Raw genomic sequence first — 17,270 nt, forward strand, 5'->3', positions numbered from 1 at the left:
TAAGGCCAACTCTTTCTCTGCATCATCCAAGGCTAAAGCATTAGGACATACCTCAACTGAATTCCCTAGGATGATAGGTACAGGAATTCCATTTCCATGCCTATGTCTGAATGCCTTCGCATAAGCCGCCAATTGTCGAGTCACCTCAAGTAACACTATTCTGTCTGTCGGATATCTTGGCAACATATATGGAGGTGAAGGACACCCATGAACTCTAATATATGTAAACTTCTGGAATTGGATAAACCAAGCACCATACCTCTTTACAAGCTCTTGTGCATCTTGATATATCCGATTGTGAATCCCACCTTGCAACATCCTGGTGATGTTCATCGTGAAGGTATCATTAACTAACTTGTAGTTACTTCCAGGTGGGTGATGTAAATGAACATAAGATTCACAAACTCTGACTTCCTCGGGCGCTCTTCCGATCGCTCCTCTGTGAGGTAGTCCTGCATGTTCAAAACTCCTGATCAAGGCATATATGATATACGAGCTCATGTGGAATGACTTGGTAGCCTTCAGTCTTCTCAACTGCACGTCCAAGCAATGGCTAATAATTCTAGCCCAATGAATTGTTCCTTTCCCTTGAACTATCACTTGGATGAAGTAGAACATCCACTTCTCAAAATAGAAGGCTTGAGGAGCCCCTGTAACTCGATTGAGTAAAGTTATCAAATCTCTGTATTCCTCCTGGAAGTCAATCCTATGTGGTGTGTTGGGAATCTTGCTCAGGCGAGGACGACTTTTGAGTAACCAATTCTTATTGATGATGCTCAAGCAAGTGTCTGGATCATCCTCGTACATGGATCTAGCTCCTTCCAAGCTTTTGTAAATCATATCTTTATGTTCTGGTAGATGGAGAGCCTCACTGATAGCCTCTTCTGAAAGGTAAGCCAAAGTGTTCCCTTCCTTGGACACGATTGATCTTGATTGTGGGTCATAATGGCGGGCACACTCGATCATCAGCTCATGACACTGGACTGCTGGAGGGAAGCCGGCCGCCTTGATAATGCCACTTTCAATTATTCTCCTTGCGACAGGTGATGGCTTTCCAATGTAAGGGACCTCTCGAAACTTCTTCACACTGAAGTTTCCCAAGTTGGTATCTCCAATGTTGCTCCACTTTGACACGATCTTGGTCTCCAATTCTTCATTCTTTTGATCTTCCTTCATGAGAGTTGGACGACTAGTGGATGCTCCTGCCTTTGGGGTCGCCATCTTGATACCTACATAACCTTTCATAATGAGCAATATATCTGCAATTTAAACATATAGAGTAGAAAGGAAAATTGAAGCATTTAATTTAGGAAACTTCATGATAAATCTTTGAATTATCATTTCCTAAATATAACTATGCAATTTGGAATTCAAAATTCAAAATTTTCAAAATTGAGACTAGGATAAATATCGCCATACCTCCACTTGAGAATTAACTCTAAAAAACGATGCAAAATAAGGAAATTCGCTAGGAAAAAGGTAGATCGAAAACTTTTAGCAAAATGCGCCTCCCTTTTATCCTCACGAGCCTCAACTCCACCACCTTTAGTCTTCAACGCCTTGAGGAAAATTCGCTCCACCTCTAGCCTTTAACAAAGTTCGCTCCAACTTAGACCAGATTTCGCACTCCTTCTTGTTCTTCCAAATCGCACTTTGAATGATGGATTAACATCGCTCAAAATACCCCAAATATATAGGCGCTCACCACCTCATTCCTTATAGGCCGACTTGGTGAAAATAGACCAAAAATAAACAAAAATTTAATAAAAGAAGAGGCCGACTTTATAAAAGTATTAAAATGATACCCCAAGCGCTCTATCTTTTATTTTAAATTAATAATAATTAATTTTAAATGCCTTTATAATTAAAAATTTCGATTTTTTAAGGCTCAAAATTAATTATTAAATGCTATGCGCACTTATTAAATGTCAATTTAATTTTTAAAATATTTTGGAGTTTTAGCGAAATTGGCATTTAATGTGAGTTTTTTGAAGTGAGTGCTCAAGCATGGGAAAATAATGGACATCAATAACATCGCTTTGGTCCCTTGGAGAGGGACAGGAGCGATCATGCACTTTAGACCTTGCATTTCTCGTTTTTACGTTCAAAACCTCACCTTTGGTGTCCAAAATGGCATTTTTGTTTGGAATTTTGAATTTAATCGATGTGATCTTTGGAAGGAGCTTGCCTTAAAGCATTTTCGCCCTGGTCCCTTGGAGAGGGACAAGAGCGATTTTTGTCTTTGTCCTTGATCCTTGTCTTTCCAATCGCCAATTCACGTTGTGGGGTAAGCAATGATCTTTATTGTTCGTTCCATGCATGTCCAACTCGCTTTCTCAAGACAAAATGAGCTCTTCCAAGGATTTTCGCCCTAGTCCTCCAGTGAAGGACAGGAGCGATTTTTGTTTTTTGAGCCTAGGATTGTTGATTCTTGGGGTCAATTCCTTGTTCATCATTTTTCGAAATACATTTCCCATCTTGTATCACCTTGTCTTGGCGTGGCTTTGGAGGCAAATTGTTGATTTTATAGAAATCGCCCTAGTCCTCCAGTGAAGGACAGGAGCGCCTTTTAGTTTATTGCACAATCTCTTGACCACATCGACCTCCAATTACCCTCAAGGCATAACACATGATTCCTTATTTCATCTTGAGTCTTGGAAACGAAAGTAGCATTCCAAAACGTTAGGTTATTAGGCAAATTTGAAGATTTCGCTCTGGTCCCTTGGTGAGGGACAGGAGCGCCCTAGCCATTTTTCATCGAATTTCATGGTCTTTGCAACTTCATTCTTCCTTGAAGCACTTTAAATATCACCCCAATCTTATGTCTTGATCTGGATTCGTCCAAATTTGGGGAGGAAGACTTGATAATGTGTTTTTCGCCCTGGTCCCTTGGTGAGGGACAGGAGCGCCTATTGCAACTTGGGTTGATTCTCTCCTTTGTAGGCCACTCAAGTTATATTCAACGAATAAAACATACTTCTCTTGACCTCTTCAAATCGCGAAATCACTTAAATCTTGTGAGGATAATGCAAATTCGGAATTCAAGCTCCGGTCCTTCAGTGAGGGACAGGAGCGATTTTGTCCTCAAGGCCAAATCATTACAATTTTCATCTCAAATTTCCTTTGCTGGGGAAGATACCATCTTTTTGCAAGCTATTAACAAGAGCCCAAATCCTAAAAAGGTCCAAAAAGGTGTATACAAAGAAAATCGCTCTGGTCCCTTGGTGAGGGACAGGAGCGAATTCATCTTTCCAGACAAAAAGTTCAACCTTTCATTGCTAACGACTAAGTCTGGGTGTTCTATCATGTTGATTTCATCCATCATTGTATCCTTGGCGCTTCAATTTGACCAATCAAGGCCAAGAATGACCTAAGTAAACCATTTCGCCTTGGTCCTTCAGTAGAGGACAGGAGCGAATTCACCTCAAACCTTCAAAATTTATCATTTTCGAGTCTTCAAAATCTTCAAAATCTTCAATTTACGTCCAAGAATATCCCCTGGCGACCCTGCATAAAACAATTAAAGGAAGTTAGAGACAAATATGCACTAAATAACATTTTCGCCTTGGTCCCTGAGAGAGGGACAGGGGCGATTTCACCTTTAAAAGCCAAAATAACCACAATTTAGGTCTTCAATCACTTGACAAGGCATAATTAGGTCATCTTCACGGCTGGGAATCGGTTATCAAGCCTTCAAAAATTTGGTCAAAATTTACTCGGACAAAAATGCACAATTCCATCCTCAAAATGCTAGCACTTAGGCAAAATTTGAATTTACCTCAACAAGATCCCTGACTTAACCTAACCTAAGACATACCTGACTTCCTGACAGGCCCATCCTATTTCAAAAATTTGCAATCTTCGGGAGGATGCTTAATAATCTTCAAAATTTGACTGGACTCGGCTTGAAAATATCCAAAAGAAACCCCTAAGGCCTAACCCTAGTCCAGACAACTCACTCACTTAATCAAAACCCTAAAAGCAGAGAGAAAAATAGGCAAAACAAAAGCAAAAAGAGGGGGTCCCCATTTTAATGGGGCGATGTGTGAAATGGTCACAACAGGCATGAAATCTATTCCTTCATGGATGGCTTTTCAGGCTACAACCAGATCAGCATAGCAGAAGAAGACAGGTTGAAAACCACATTCATTGTAGAGGATGGAGTTTATGCGTATAACCGGATGCCATTCGGATTATGCAACGCCCCAGCCACATTCCAGAGGATCATACTACATATCTTCAACAAGATGGCAACTAGAAATTTTAAAGCATTTCTGGACGATTGGTCAGTGTACAGCGAGAAGGAAAATCACTTGCAAATACTAGGGGAGTGCATGGAAAGGTGCCGTTGAGCACGACTTGCCCTCAACCCAAAGAAATGTAGGTTACTTGGCCATATAGTCTGCAAAGCAGGGTTGAAGACGGACCCTGATAAGATAAGAGTCATCAAGGAAATGGGAAACCCAACGGATGTCACAGGAGTAAAATCTTTCCTGGGCCATGTAGGGTACTATCGACGGTTTATTAAGGGATTTGCTGAGATCTCCCTTCCACTGGAAAAACTCACAAGGAAGGGGGAGCCATTTGTATAGCACCAAGAGCAAGAAGAGGCCTTTCGGGAACTCAAATCCAGACTCGTAAGTGCACCTATCCTGATATACCCAAATTGGGCTAATAAATTTCATGTACATGTGGATGCCTCCAACTTTGCCATTGGCGCCACCTTAGCACAGGCAGGAGCCACAGGCTTAGATCACCCTATATACTTTGCCAGCCGCCTACTGTCGAAAGCAGAAAGAAACTATAGTACCACAGAACGAGAGGCCTTGGGGATGGTGTATGTAGTGCAAAAATTTCGTCATTACCTTCTGGCCACGCCCTTTACCTTCTTTGTGGATCACCAGGCACTCATGTACCTGGTCAACAAACCGGTCATCCAAGAGAGAGTAAGTCGATGGCTGATCTTACTGCAGGAATTTACTTTCAACATTGTGGTGCGACCTAGAAAGAACCATGTGATAGCTGATCATCTGTCAAGAATAAAATCAGGGGAATGCACAGAAGGGGGGGTGAATGAGGATTTTCCGGATGGCCACTTGTTCCAAATAGCAGTCTTACCATCTTGGTATGAGAAGCTCGGACAATACCTCGCCAGTGCAACGTTCCCGAAGGAGATGCCCTCAAGTGAAAGAAGGAAGCTGGCACTAAAAAGCACAACGTTCCAACTGATCCACGGCCTTTTGTATAAAATGGGCCCTGATGGGGTACTACGAAGGTGTGTCTTAGAGGAAGAAATTCCAGGGGTTCTTAGAGAATCACATGAAGGGCTAGCAGGAGGGCATATGGGCCCAGATGCTATCGCAAGAAAAATATTACTAGCAGGGTTATGGTGGCCTACACTTTATGCAGATGCGCGGGAATGGGTGTCAAGTTGTGATACTTGCCAAAGGGCGGGTAAGTCACTCAAACGAGACTTTATGCCTCTTTTTCCATCCCAACCACAGGAGTTGTTTGAGAGATGGGGGTTAGATTTCGTAGGGCCACTCAGGATAAGCAAAGCACACAAATGTCGGTACATAGTCATGGCTACAAAATACCTTACAAAATGGGCCGAGGCTAGAGCTCTCCCAGACAATATGGCACTCAGTACGGCCAAGTTCCTATATGAACAGATCGTAACTCGGTTTGGAATACCCATACGGGTCACCAGTGATAGAGGCATACATTTTGTGAACCAGGTGATACGCACTATGACAATAGAATTCAAAATTTTTCACACACTGTCAAGTCCGTACTACCCAAGGGCGAATGGACAAGCAGAGTCAACAAACAAAGTATTGGTGTCCATTCTATACAAGACTTGTGGAGTAGAACGAGAGGACTGGGAGGAAAGGCTGGGTGCGGTATTGTGGGCCTATCGTACTTCTTACAAAGCCACTACTGGGCATACCCCATTCCAGCTCATGTATGGACATGAAGCTGTGATGCCAGTAGAATACACTGTACCGAGTTTGAGAATAGCGGTCCAAAACCGGTTGGGGGACGAGGAGAGCTTAAGGGAGCGGTTGAATACATTACTTCAGATAGAGGAACGTAGGACAGTAGCACAATGGGCCACAGAAGTAGCCCAAAGAAGAAGGAAGTTCTGGCATGACAAACACTTGAGACAGATGAAATTTACGCCAGGACAGTTGGTACTCAAATGCAATGGCCGGAATGAACTCCGACCTAGGAAGTTCAGGGTACGCTGGATAGGGCCCTACAAAATAGAGAGAGTAGGGGCAAACAAAGCAATAAAATTATCTACCGTAGATGGCAGCCCAATCAGAGACCCAGTAAATGGGTCAAAACTTAAAATCTACCAAGAGAGAGAAACTATCCAGGAGAGAGAAACGGTTGCCACGAATATGCTGGGGTATGACTAGACTGGGACCAAGACAGATGCCCCTAAGGCACGAAAGTTAGAAGCAAGGGTTCAGAGAAATTGGAAAAACAGGAATAGCCTAGAAAAAAAGAGAACGCAAATCAAAACTTTATGCATGGAAAGAGAAGGTCAAAAAAAGACAATAAAGGCCAGAAAGAATAAAATTAATTTTTTATTACTATGGGAACAACAGAATAAAGAAGAAACACAGGCAAAAAGGCACATAACTTTTTACAACAACAACGCAAGGAAAGCTCCGAGGAGAAACCTCGTGGATGCCAAAGGGAATGTGCAGGGCGTACACACCACCGTACACACAACCGAGGGAAGGAACGGAAGGAGAACGCACGCAGGGTGGAGTGTACGCAGAGCCACGAAGGGCACACGCGGCGTACGCGACAGAGTGAGGGAGAGTCGTGGCGTGGAGCAGGGACGAGGTGTACGCGGTGGCACACGGAGCAGCAGCGCGAAGGGGGAGACGGCGGCACGAAGTCACGCAAGGGTATGCGGGCTGACACACACGCAGCCACCCACGTACGCAGCAACTAGCCGGTGGAGGCATATGCAACCACCAATGGGCACGTACTCAGCACCCAGCCGGTGGAGGCGTACGCAACCACCAGCATGCGCAACACCCAACCGGAGGGGTGACGTACATAGGCTACGGCGTATGCAGCTCCCTGCATGCGTAGCCCCCGACAGCCGCGGTGTATACCTTAGGCGCTGTGTGGAGTTTCAACGCGGCGCCTTCCGAGACCACGACAGCGTGGACAAATCACAGCGTACGCGGCACCTAACGTACGCAACACCACAGCCACAGAGTACACATTCGTAGCCCTCAGGTACAGCAGCATACAAGCACGAGATGATGAAAGGGAGTCACGGAAACCCTAGAACGGGAAGTTATGACATAAATTACAAGGCCAGTACCTCTAACAAGCAAGCAATGGCCATGCCAAGAACCAGCAAGAAAAGCCAGGAGAGGGCATCAAAACAGGTGAACGTGGAGAGTATCACGTTTGAAGGAGTGCTTGGAAGTGAGTGCAGGAGGTGGTGGGAAAGCAATGATGAGGACCACCCTCTAAAGAGTTCATTGAAGAAAGCAGAGGTTGATAAAATCATTTTTATGCCCATCTTCAATCTAAACGAATTTGAGCCTATATTGCATGCCATGGTCCATGGATATGAGCAGGACAAGCATAGATCAGTAATTGACTATTTGGGATAGACGGTGGTCATTTCTTATGCACCCAAGGAATTCAGCAAGGTTTTCGGAATTCCAAGTAGCGGCGATTCAGCTATGAAACCATCAGCAAGAATGCCTACAGAAGAAAAGAAGTGGCTGCTGGAACACATCTGCGGTGATACACTCATAGAAGAGCAATGGGACAGTTTATGGCAGAATAGCAATAGAAGGGGCCTGAAAAAATCTTACCTCACCTCACCAGAGTGGAGATGCGTCATGGATATCCTGAAGGGTAAGCTAACAGCAGCAAGCCGAGCATCCGATGTTGCAATATGGATGCTACGCCTCATGTACGGACTGAGTAATGGCAAAATATACAATTGGGGCCAAGTCCTTTCCAGCCGAGTAAAGGAAGCCATGCTCCTCAAACACAAAACCCTATATATGCCCCATCACCTCATCGCCCTCTTCTTGGAAGCATTAAGAACTCAAGTGGCATTGGCAAATAGAGGAGGTTTTGTGGCCTCAAGCCGGGTGGAGCCCTACAAGCCAGCCATGTATTATTGGCTACACCTGGACACTTTTACAGTAGTAGCCACAGAGACAACACCGAGGAAGAAAGCAAGGCAAGAACTGGCAGGGAGCATAGAAGATGGAGGAGAAGAAGATAACAACTCTGACGAAGAGGTAGAGACGGGGGAAGAGGAAACATATATATCATCTTCATCAGAGGAAGACGAAGGAGAATTCCGTATGGAGCAAAGCCACACTATGCATGGACCAGAAGGTGATAAGGAGGATAGGACAGGACTTCCAACATTGGAGCCAATGGGCATGGAACAAGAAGGAGGGCACGTAGGAGGTCTGCAGTAGGTAGAGACAGAAAGCTGTATGGGGGGCATACCAGCCGTACCAGGATGGGGAGTAAGGAAAAAGGTACTTTTCAAACCGGCATAGATTCCCACCATGGCACATTTGGTACCTAGGGTTGCAAGAACCCCATCCCAGTTAATAGACTTGAGGAGACACAGTGCAGGGGCCCACACTCTCCATATAAACACACCCAGGGGCGTGGAAGCCGCTAGAGCTGTCGCATTGGTAGTGGCACCGATAACTGATCCTCTCGCAACTATGGAGGTAGGCAATACAGAAGAAGAAATGCACCTGGAAGAGCCAGAAGGGGATAAAGGGAAGGGGACAAAGGAAGAAGACATGGAGACCGAAACAAATAGCCTGCTCGCCAAATTCCAGATGGACATAGAGGTTCCGCCACCTTCACCATCGCTGGGGCTTGACCAGCAGGAGGAGAGCTTGAGGATTGAAGAAACTGGGAAAGGGCACAACATGTCCTCACCACTAGAGGGGGTCGGAGAGTGGGAAGCTGCTGCTCAGCATTTTCTTTCAGAGTTGGAAGTAATGAGGACAGCCACAAAGAGGATGATAGATCATTCCCGAGGATCCGATGTGCCTGCTATAGTAAGAGCAACGGAAGCACTACTGGCATTTATGATAGAAGGCTGCGAGAGGGAGTCCTCGGAGAAAATAGGGAACCAAGGTTGGCCCGACACAGAGACTCCGGAGATGGTAGGAGACTGGGAAATACCACAGATCCTTAGTGGGCATACAGGAGGTAATCAGGAAGTAATGAGAGCCCTCACTTCCATGGAACGGACTTTCTGTACTACATTCTTACAGCTCTAGGGGATGACCTGGAAAGCCAGCAAACTGGAAGGAGACCACACCTTATCCCTAGAGCGAGAAAGTGAGCTAAAAGAAAGGATCAACGCTCTAGAGCAAGAAGGGGCTCAAGAGAGAACCACGCGGCTGGAGAGGGAACAGGAGTTGGCTGCCTCTGAGAAAGACCAAATGGATGCACTCAGGCTTCTGAAAGCAACTCAAGAAAAACAACTCATTGCTGAAAGAGATCTAAAGATCCTCCGAGAATGGGCCACTACAGGAATAGGGACGTCCTCTTGTCCCTCTAAGTAGATAGTTTTATTGCTATTCTGTTGTTTTGTGTTCATCTGGAAGACGACAAGTTTTGGGGGGGGATGATGTAAGCCGGTTAATTAGTAAATAAGGCTTTTTGTAATACTTAAAAGAAAACAATAGTATTGAGGATATCTACGGGGTAGTTAGTTGTCTGACGGTTGATGGCCTAACCAATCGCAAACTCTTTATATTGTAAACTTATAGCACATTTGGAACACATTGGATTGGAGAGGAATATGATAGAGATCTGTGTTACACGAATATATCTTGGTATACTGCATTGTGTGTTGTTGGTTCCTTGCTAATGTTTATTATGCTCTGGTGTTATAAATTGTATCTTGATGTTCGGCTTACTACAACCTAATCCACTTAGGCTACTAACACTACAACCTGCAAATCCTAATGCATCGTCGGGTGGGTATCGCAACAACAGGTGAGGGAATAATAACAACCGCTACAACAACAACAACACCCAATGAAGTAGAATACAATACAACACAAAGGGTAGACCCATGATCCAGTGTCGAAATCATAATGAATGGGGTCACTTCGTAGACTGTCAGAGTGGTCAAAACAACAATGCAAGTGGTGTGGACCCGGAAACCACAAAGACGCCCACTGCACGAAACAAAAAATGGGTAAACATGCTAGCCGTGGAATATCAAGATGAGGAAGTATTGGCGAGCATGAGACTACAAACAATGAAAGCAATATATCTAGACCCTCGTACAAAGAAGGAAAGACTTTGGCAAGCCAAAGTTGGTGTAGAACGGGCGATGGCAAAGGAAAGAAGAGCTTCTAACAAAACTAGTACCGCCAGTACTCTACTATGGTCGGAATTTGAGAAAACCATAGTGAGACAGGTGTTGCAAACCATAATACTCGTACATGTAACTGACCTTCTATAGACCATGCCACAATAAAAAATGGCCATCACTAATATATTCGGCGACGACATAGTCGGTCCGATGGTGAAGTCACCTTGCAACCTAGCCACTGATCCCATATGGCTGACGGTGAGCATTGGAAGGAAGCCGACCATCATCGAGATGGAAATAATGGGAAGGAAGCTAACAAACACCATCATCGATGGAGGCTCGAGTGTCAATGTGTTTTGCCAAAAGAAACATGGAAATGTTTGTGGAAGCCAACCCTCTGGCTGCCAATCTTCCATCCAGTAGGTGGCAACCGGCACAACATCAAGTCACTCGGGATGTTGATGGCATAGAAGGTGACGATTGGCACACAATATTTCTTCTTGAACTTCATAGTGATTCCATTGGAAAAGAAGGCGTACGATGCTTTTCCTCAGAAGGGGCTAGTTGATCATTGCCAAGGCCAATCACAATTGGAAGTGGAACACACTCTCCATTGAGAGCAAAGGGAGGAAGTACATCATTGACCATAGGAACTAGGTGATGAGCAAAGAATTGGCATCCTTTGACTCAGAGTTCGAGGGCGGAGATTTCAAGATGGATGAAGGGTAGAAGGCGATAAAAACCGATGATGAAGGGGTACTTGAACTAGAAGACTTCTTGGAGTATGAGACAAGTTCCCTAAACAGGTTGTTCCATTGGTAGATGGAGGACTATGAGGTCTTCCACCCTGAGTGTAACATGCTGCAAATGTTAGAGAATGAGGAAGTTGATATTGGTACGGAGAGTGCCACATTTCCTCCAGAGTATGAAGAATATAAGGAAGGAGTAGCACGAGTAGATGACACACCCGCACCACTTTGAACAGGACAAAATCATAAAATATGAAGAATCAAATGTGAAGAAGGTGAACCTCGGTGATGAAGACAATTCGAAGATGATATTGGTTGGTGATGATTGGAACTACGTACTGAAGGTGGTTGTGTTCAAAATCTTTATGGAATACAAGAATGTCTTCACATGGACGTACAAAGATCTAAAGGGGATACCGCCAGAGTTATGTGTACACAGAACCCCTCTTGTACCGGGTGCACAACCCGTACGAAAGAGGCCGTACCGGATGAACAAGAACTACTCCACCAAGGTACAAGAAGAAATTGAGAAAATGTTGGAGGCAGGCATAATTTTCAAAGTGGAAATGAGTGGGTGTGTCTCTCCAATCATCATATCCCTCAAGAAGGAAGTGAACTAGATAAGGATTTGTGTGGACTTTAGGTGTCTTAATGCAGTAACCATCAATGACCCCTTCCGATTCCGTTCATTGACACCATATTGGAAGAGGTTGTAGGATACGAGATATACTCCTTCATGGATGGATTCTCCGAATACAACCAAAAAAGCATTGCTGAGGAAGACAAACTTAAGACTACCTTTATGGTGGAAGATGAGGTGTATTCTTGCAATAGGATGTTGTTCGGCTTGTGCAACGCTCCCGCCACCTTCCAGCGAATAATATTGCACATCTTTGATAAAATGTCGGTGGGTAATTTCAAAGCTTTCTTGGACAATTGGTTGATATACAATGGGCAAGAGAATTGCCTCACCGCACTCCGAGAATGTATGGAAAGGTGCCGAAGGGCACGATTGGCTTTAAACCTGAAAAAATGTAGATTTATGGTGCCAAAAGGGAAATTGCTTGGTCACATAGTATGCAAGGACGGATTGAAGACAATCCCTGACAAGGTAGGGGTCATTATTTAGATGGAAGCCCCGGAGAATGTAACAAGAGTAAAGTCATTCCTTGGACACGTAGGCTACTACTAGCAGTTCATAAAGCACTTTGTACAAATTTCATATCTGCTGGACATGCTGACAAGAAAGGGAGAACCGTTCATGTGGGGAGATGAACTAGAAAAGGCATTCAATGATTTAAGGTCCAAACTTGTGAGTGCACCAATCTTGGCATACTCGGATTGGGACAAAGAATTTCATGTGCACGTGGATGCCTCCAACAATGCAATTGGGGCCACACTAGCACAATTGAGCGTACATGGATTGGACCATCCAGTCTTCTTTGGAAGCCACCTACTTTCCAAAGCCGAAAGGAATTATAATACAACAGAGAGGGAGGCACTTGGTATGGTGTACTCTGTACATAAGTTTTGCCACTTCCTATTGGCAACACCCCTCACATTTTATGTGGACCATCAAGCATTGATGTACCTTGTAAACAAGCCCATCATCCAAGGGAGGGTGGGCAAGTGGCTGCTCCTATTGTAGGAATTCACTTTTACCATCATTGTGCGGCCAAGGAAGAGTCATGTCATTGCTGACCAGTTGTTGCAGATTAAGTTGGGGGAACCACCTGATGGGGTGAATGAGGCCTTTCCTGACACCCACCTGTTCCAAATCGCTGCATTGCCGCCATGGTACGAGAATATAGGGGAGTACTTGTCCACTTCTATAATGTCCCCAATGTAAGAACTAGAAGATACACAAATAAATATGTTTTAATTAAAGGTAAAACTTATTAGTCATACTCTTATGTTTATAAGAGGGCAATCCATTTAGATATCATCATTACAATAACAAAAGGATGAAGGCAATAGATAGGACAATCATATGGTCAACAATGCATCATGAAGGGAGTCTATGACATAATGGAATTATGAAGTTTTTAATGGAAGACAGCAACTGTCCACGCAAATAATGAGAAACAAACCAATGAAGGAAGATGCAAATCAATTCATTAGAGATTTGACAGTGATAATTAGTAAGGACATATCGTAAGAAGAATAAGCAGAAAGATGGAATACCGTAAATCTTCCTTATATCCATCGGGACTTTTATTGTTGCCATCACCGTTCTGTATTTTTGGTATACTGAATCTGCTTCACTGCATTGTGTTGAGATTATTTTCACTTGATAGATTAAACTCTGTTTTTGAAAGGGCAATGAATCATAAGCCATGCATAGTTATGAATGTGCACCTTTTCCTTGCCGGATTTAGGAAAAAAATTGTTGGGGAATAGCTTTGTATTTGTAGTCTGTATTTTTTCTTCTTTCAATATCGTCAATGTTTTGTTTAAAAGAACAATTGTAATTCTCACTCTTTTGCATACACTCATTTTTCAATTCATATGTTGTAATTCACACTCTTGCATACGCTCATTTTTCAATTTATTACAGTGCCGATGAACAATACCTTTTTGTTGAAGGGGAAGGAATCAAGACTGGAGATGTATTTCGGTTCTATAGAACAGACTCAGAGACAGGGAAGTCTTCTAGCAATTTGGCACTTGAACAAGTACGTGAACACTTGAGATCTCCGTTCATCCTTGACAGAGTTCATCCTGCAACCACTGTTGAAATGGTAGCCAGTACATCAATGCAATGTGATAATAAAGTACTTGGTGGACTCTTGTTTGCTTGCAATGGCCGTGGAGAATCATATTTTGGTGAACCAAATGTTGAAAGCTCAATTTTTTCTCACAACTTTCCTGATGCACCAATAACAGGAATGTTCTGTTTAGGGGAGATTGGACCTCCATCTGTTCGTTCATGGGAGGCTGCAGGAGGTGATACTAATAGCAGATTAAATTTCTACAGTTCTATGTTTTTGGTGTTTTCTTACACTCTAAAATGTGCTGAGTAATTTTCAAAGCACAACACGCTTCTGGACCTATTTGCTGATCCTCAACCAAAATGCACAGCAGTTTCCATGTGGTATGTAGAATAAAGTCTGGTCGGGTAGCCAAATATCCACTCTGTAGAGCTGAAAACGAGTTGATACAATGTTTTAAGTTGAAATATTGGCATTTAAGGTGAATGAAAACTTAGCTTAAGGAAATTGAAAGTATTATATGTTATGTTGTTGGACATGCTTTTGAGTACTTCTAAAATAAACGACGGATCAGTTTTAATGTCAGAATTTATGCATAAGTGCTTAAAAGACGTGCTTGGCAAAATATTTTATCCTATATAATTTTGTTTGCACATGCTTATTCAACATATTTACAAATGCTTTCTTCTGTTACGTCCAAACTTCGATGCTGCTTGTTAGGATGGAGACAGATATAGCTTTCTAATAACAATATATCGGTAGAAGTGAAAAACTATACACTTTAGAATATTGAAACTGCATTAATATTGCCTTTGACTTGTCAATGAATGACTTCTTCTAGGCCATCCATAGCTGTTGAATAAATTGGCTGGACCATTTTCACAAATTGCTAACAGTTAATATGTTGAAAGATGAATTTCTGAAGATTGTCAGATTAGGTACTCCAGATGAGCACCATCCAATTGTATATAAGCTGAACATTTTTTGTCAACTTGAGTTATTTTGTTATTTCATAAAATAATATTTTCTTGACTGCGATCAGCCTGTGTATAGGACAAAACTTTAAGTCACAGATGAAGAAAAAGTGCGCCTGGAGGTTGCTGGCAGAGTTTTGAGTAGCAGTGACTGCTTGAAAGTCCATCTAGGAAGATAATACCATAGTTTAAATGGCACAAGCGAACGAGTTGCAGACCTTTGACTTTGTAAAGAGGCAGAAACACCTGAAGTGTGTGCCTAGGTGTTTGCCAAACAATCTTAAGTGGCATAATTGAACAAATAGCATGCCTATGACATTGTCAAGTTGCAAAAACACGTTAAGTGCACTTAGGGTGGTGATCAACAATCGTAAGTTGCATGAGTAAATAACTGCACATACACTCGAGGCTAGTAAGCAAAACAATTAGTTTTTTTATAGCTAGAGAATATTACCAAACCACATTCAATACCATTTATTAATTTTGTTTCCATCAACCAAACTATTTTTTTTAAATTCTACACTGCGCCAAATTTTAGTTTAAGAAGCAACTTTTAGTAAAATCTATCAAAATTTTAGTCCACCTTATATTAACAGGTTAATGCAAAAGATTTGGTTAGCATATGAATTACAGAAAAAGACTTAGCAGTTTCTACCTTGGTTAAATTGATTTTAACGAAGCTGGTGTTGTCTTAAATCTAAACATTAGTGAAAAGTCGGATATGTAAGTCAGTGTTGGTGTTTATTGCACGAAGCTGGTGTTGTCTTAAATCTAAACATTAGTGAAAAGTCAGATATGTAAGTCAGTGTTGGTGGTTATTGCACGAAGCTGGTGTTGTCTTAAATCTAAACATTAGTGAAAAGTCAGATATGTAAGTCAGTGTTGGTGGTTATTGCTGGCATATTTTATTTGCTATGTAATTGTGTCTCAAGCTTTGTGCCGGGTGCTCGAATCTTCAAACGATCGATCAATGACATCAAGTTAAATTAATTTGTGCAAACCCAATCAAGGGTGATGACGAATGAGCTACCTAGTCAAGTACCGATATAAGGGTTTCTCTATAACAAAACTTGGTATTGAACTAGTGGTTTAATAAGAATTTGAGTACATTTGGGCGTTGATGATGTCATAAAATTAAATGCAGTTAGAACATTTATCCATGATGATGTCATAGTAAATTATGTTGTAAATGTCTTGCAGGATATCATCATGGTTTCATTTTTGTTTGTTTCTCACTATTGTTCCTTGGGTTGGTTCGTATCATTTACAAGATGGGGATAACTTCATTGCTGAGTGAAAATATGCATATCAATAGTCACAATTAATGTTGTCTCCACTTCAACAACTCAACTTCATAGCTATCAATTGTCGCCATCTAAATTAGAAACAATAATTATACAATCACTTTTAAAATTTCTTATTTGCTGTTTATTATAACAAATTGTTTTTTTAAAAATGTAAGTACATAGAAAAGAGAATAAAATAGTTATGAACATTAAGGTTAAATCATTCAAAAAATTTCAAATTTTGTTGAGTTCAAGAATCATAATATTCATTGTACCTTACCATATGCTATAATGAATCATGTATTCATAAAGCTTTACAATTTGTAATGTTCAAGAATTATAATATTACTTCCACCCTAAAACATGCTTTAATAAATGAGATACTTAAAGAGGTATGAATATTGTAAATAGGATTAAAAAATTTAGCTTGGAAATGTTAGTTTTCATGATCAGATTATCCACAATAAACAGAAAACTAAAGTTGCACAGTAAAGCATACAAATAGAGGATCACACAACACAAGACTACCCTGGGAAAACCTCCCTCTTGGAGGAAAAACCCAGCAACAAATCAGATCTAGATCCTTTTATTAATTGTAGAATACAATGGCAATAACGATCAGATTACTTATCTGATATAACTGTCAACCTAGGGCAGAATTAGAGTTATAGTTGTAACCCAGCTAGGGCACAATGTAACAGCAAAAGATAACAGACTTATCAGCATACAACTTCCAACTCTTCGTAGTTCTTCACTGAAGATTGCAGACCTAATGATGTTTGTGGACCTTCAAGAGGAACTCACTATCCTCTTCAATGTATTCACTGTCCAAGATCGCAAGTATGGCAAATGCTGATGGCAGAAGTAATTCGCTGATCTTCATAGGTGGTTCACTTGCCTTCAATGAATATTCGCTAACCTCCAGATCTTGCAGAGCTGACTTCACTTTGATAATGATAAAACTGAATGATGAATACATACAAATGAATCTCTATTTGTATGTGGCATGGAGACCAATTCAAGTCGGCTTTACCTTAAGTTTTGTGCCAAGATTTAATTGCAATTATAAGGCTTACACGTTGCCTTAAGTTTTGCCCTATTTTGGCATCTTAATAATGATTAAGTTATATTGCAAAGGGAGCGCACCTATTTAGGACCACACGTTACATGAAGTGATATAGGGTCGACCC

At 42.0% G+C, this 17,270-nt stretch overlaps 1 protein-coding gene across 3 annotated transcripts in view; it reads left to right on the plus strand.

Annotated features, from left to right (window-relative positions):
- The window catches only part of LOC131029737 (F-box/LRR-repeat protein At5g63520), a 251,491-nt gene extending 237,005 nt beyond the window's left edge, over positions 1-14,486 (plus strand). For all 3 annotated transcript variants that reach the window (XM_057960372.2, XM_057960373.2, XM_057960374.2), the window contains exon 10: positions 13,667-14,486. In XM_057960372.2, the coding sequence (XP_057816355.2) occupies positions 13,667-14,132 (466 nt within the window). In that variant the 3' untranslated portion in view covers positions 14,133-14,486. The remainder of the gene's footprint in view (positions 1-13,666) is intronic.
- The last annotated feature ends 2,784 nt before the right edge of the window (positions 14,487-17,270 follow it).

Source organism: Cryptomeria japonica, chromosome 9, assembly GCF_030272615.1.
Source record: "Cryptomeria japonica chromosome 9, Sugi_1.0, whole genome shotgun sequence".
NCBI lineage: Eukaryota > Viridiplantae > Streptophyta > Pinopsida > Cupressales > Cupressaceae > Cryptomeria > Cryptomeria japonica.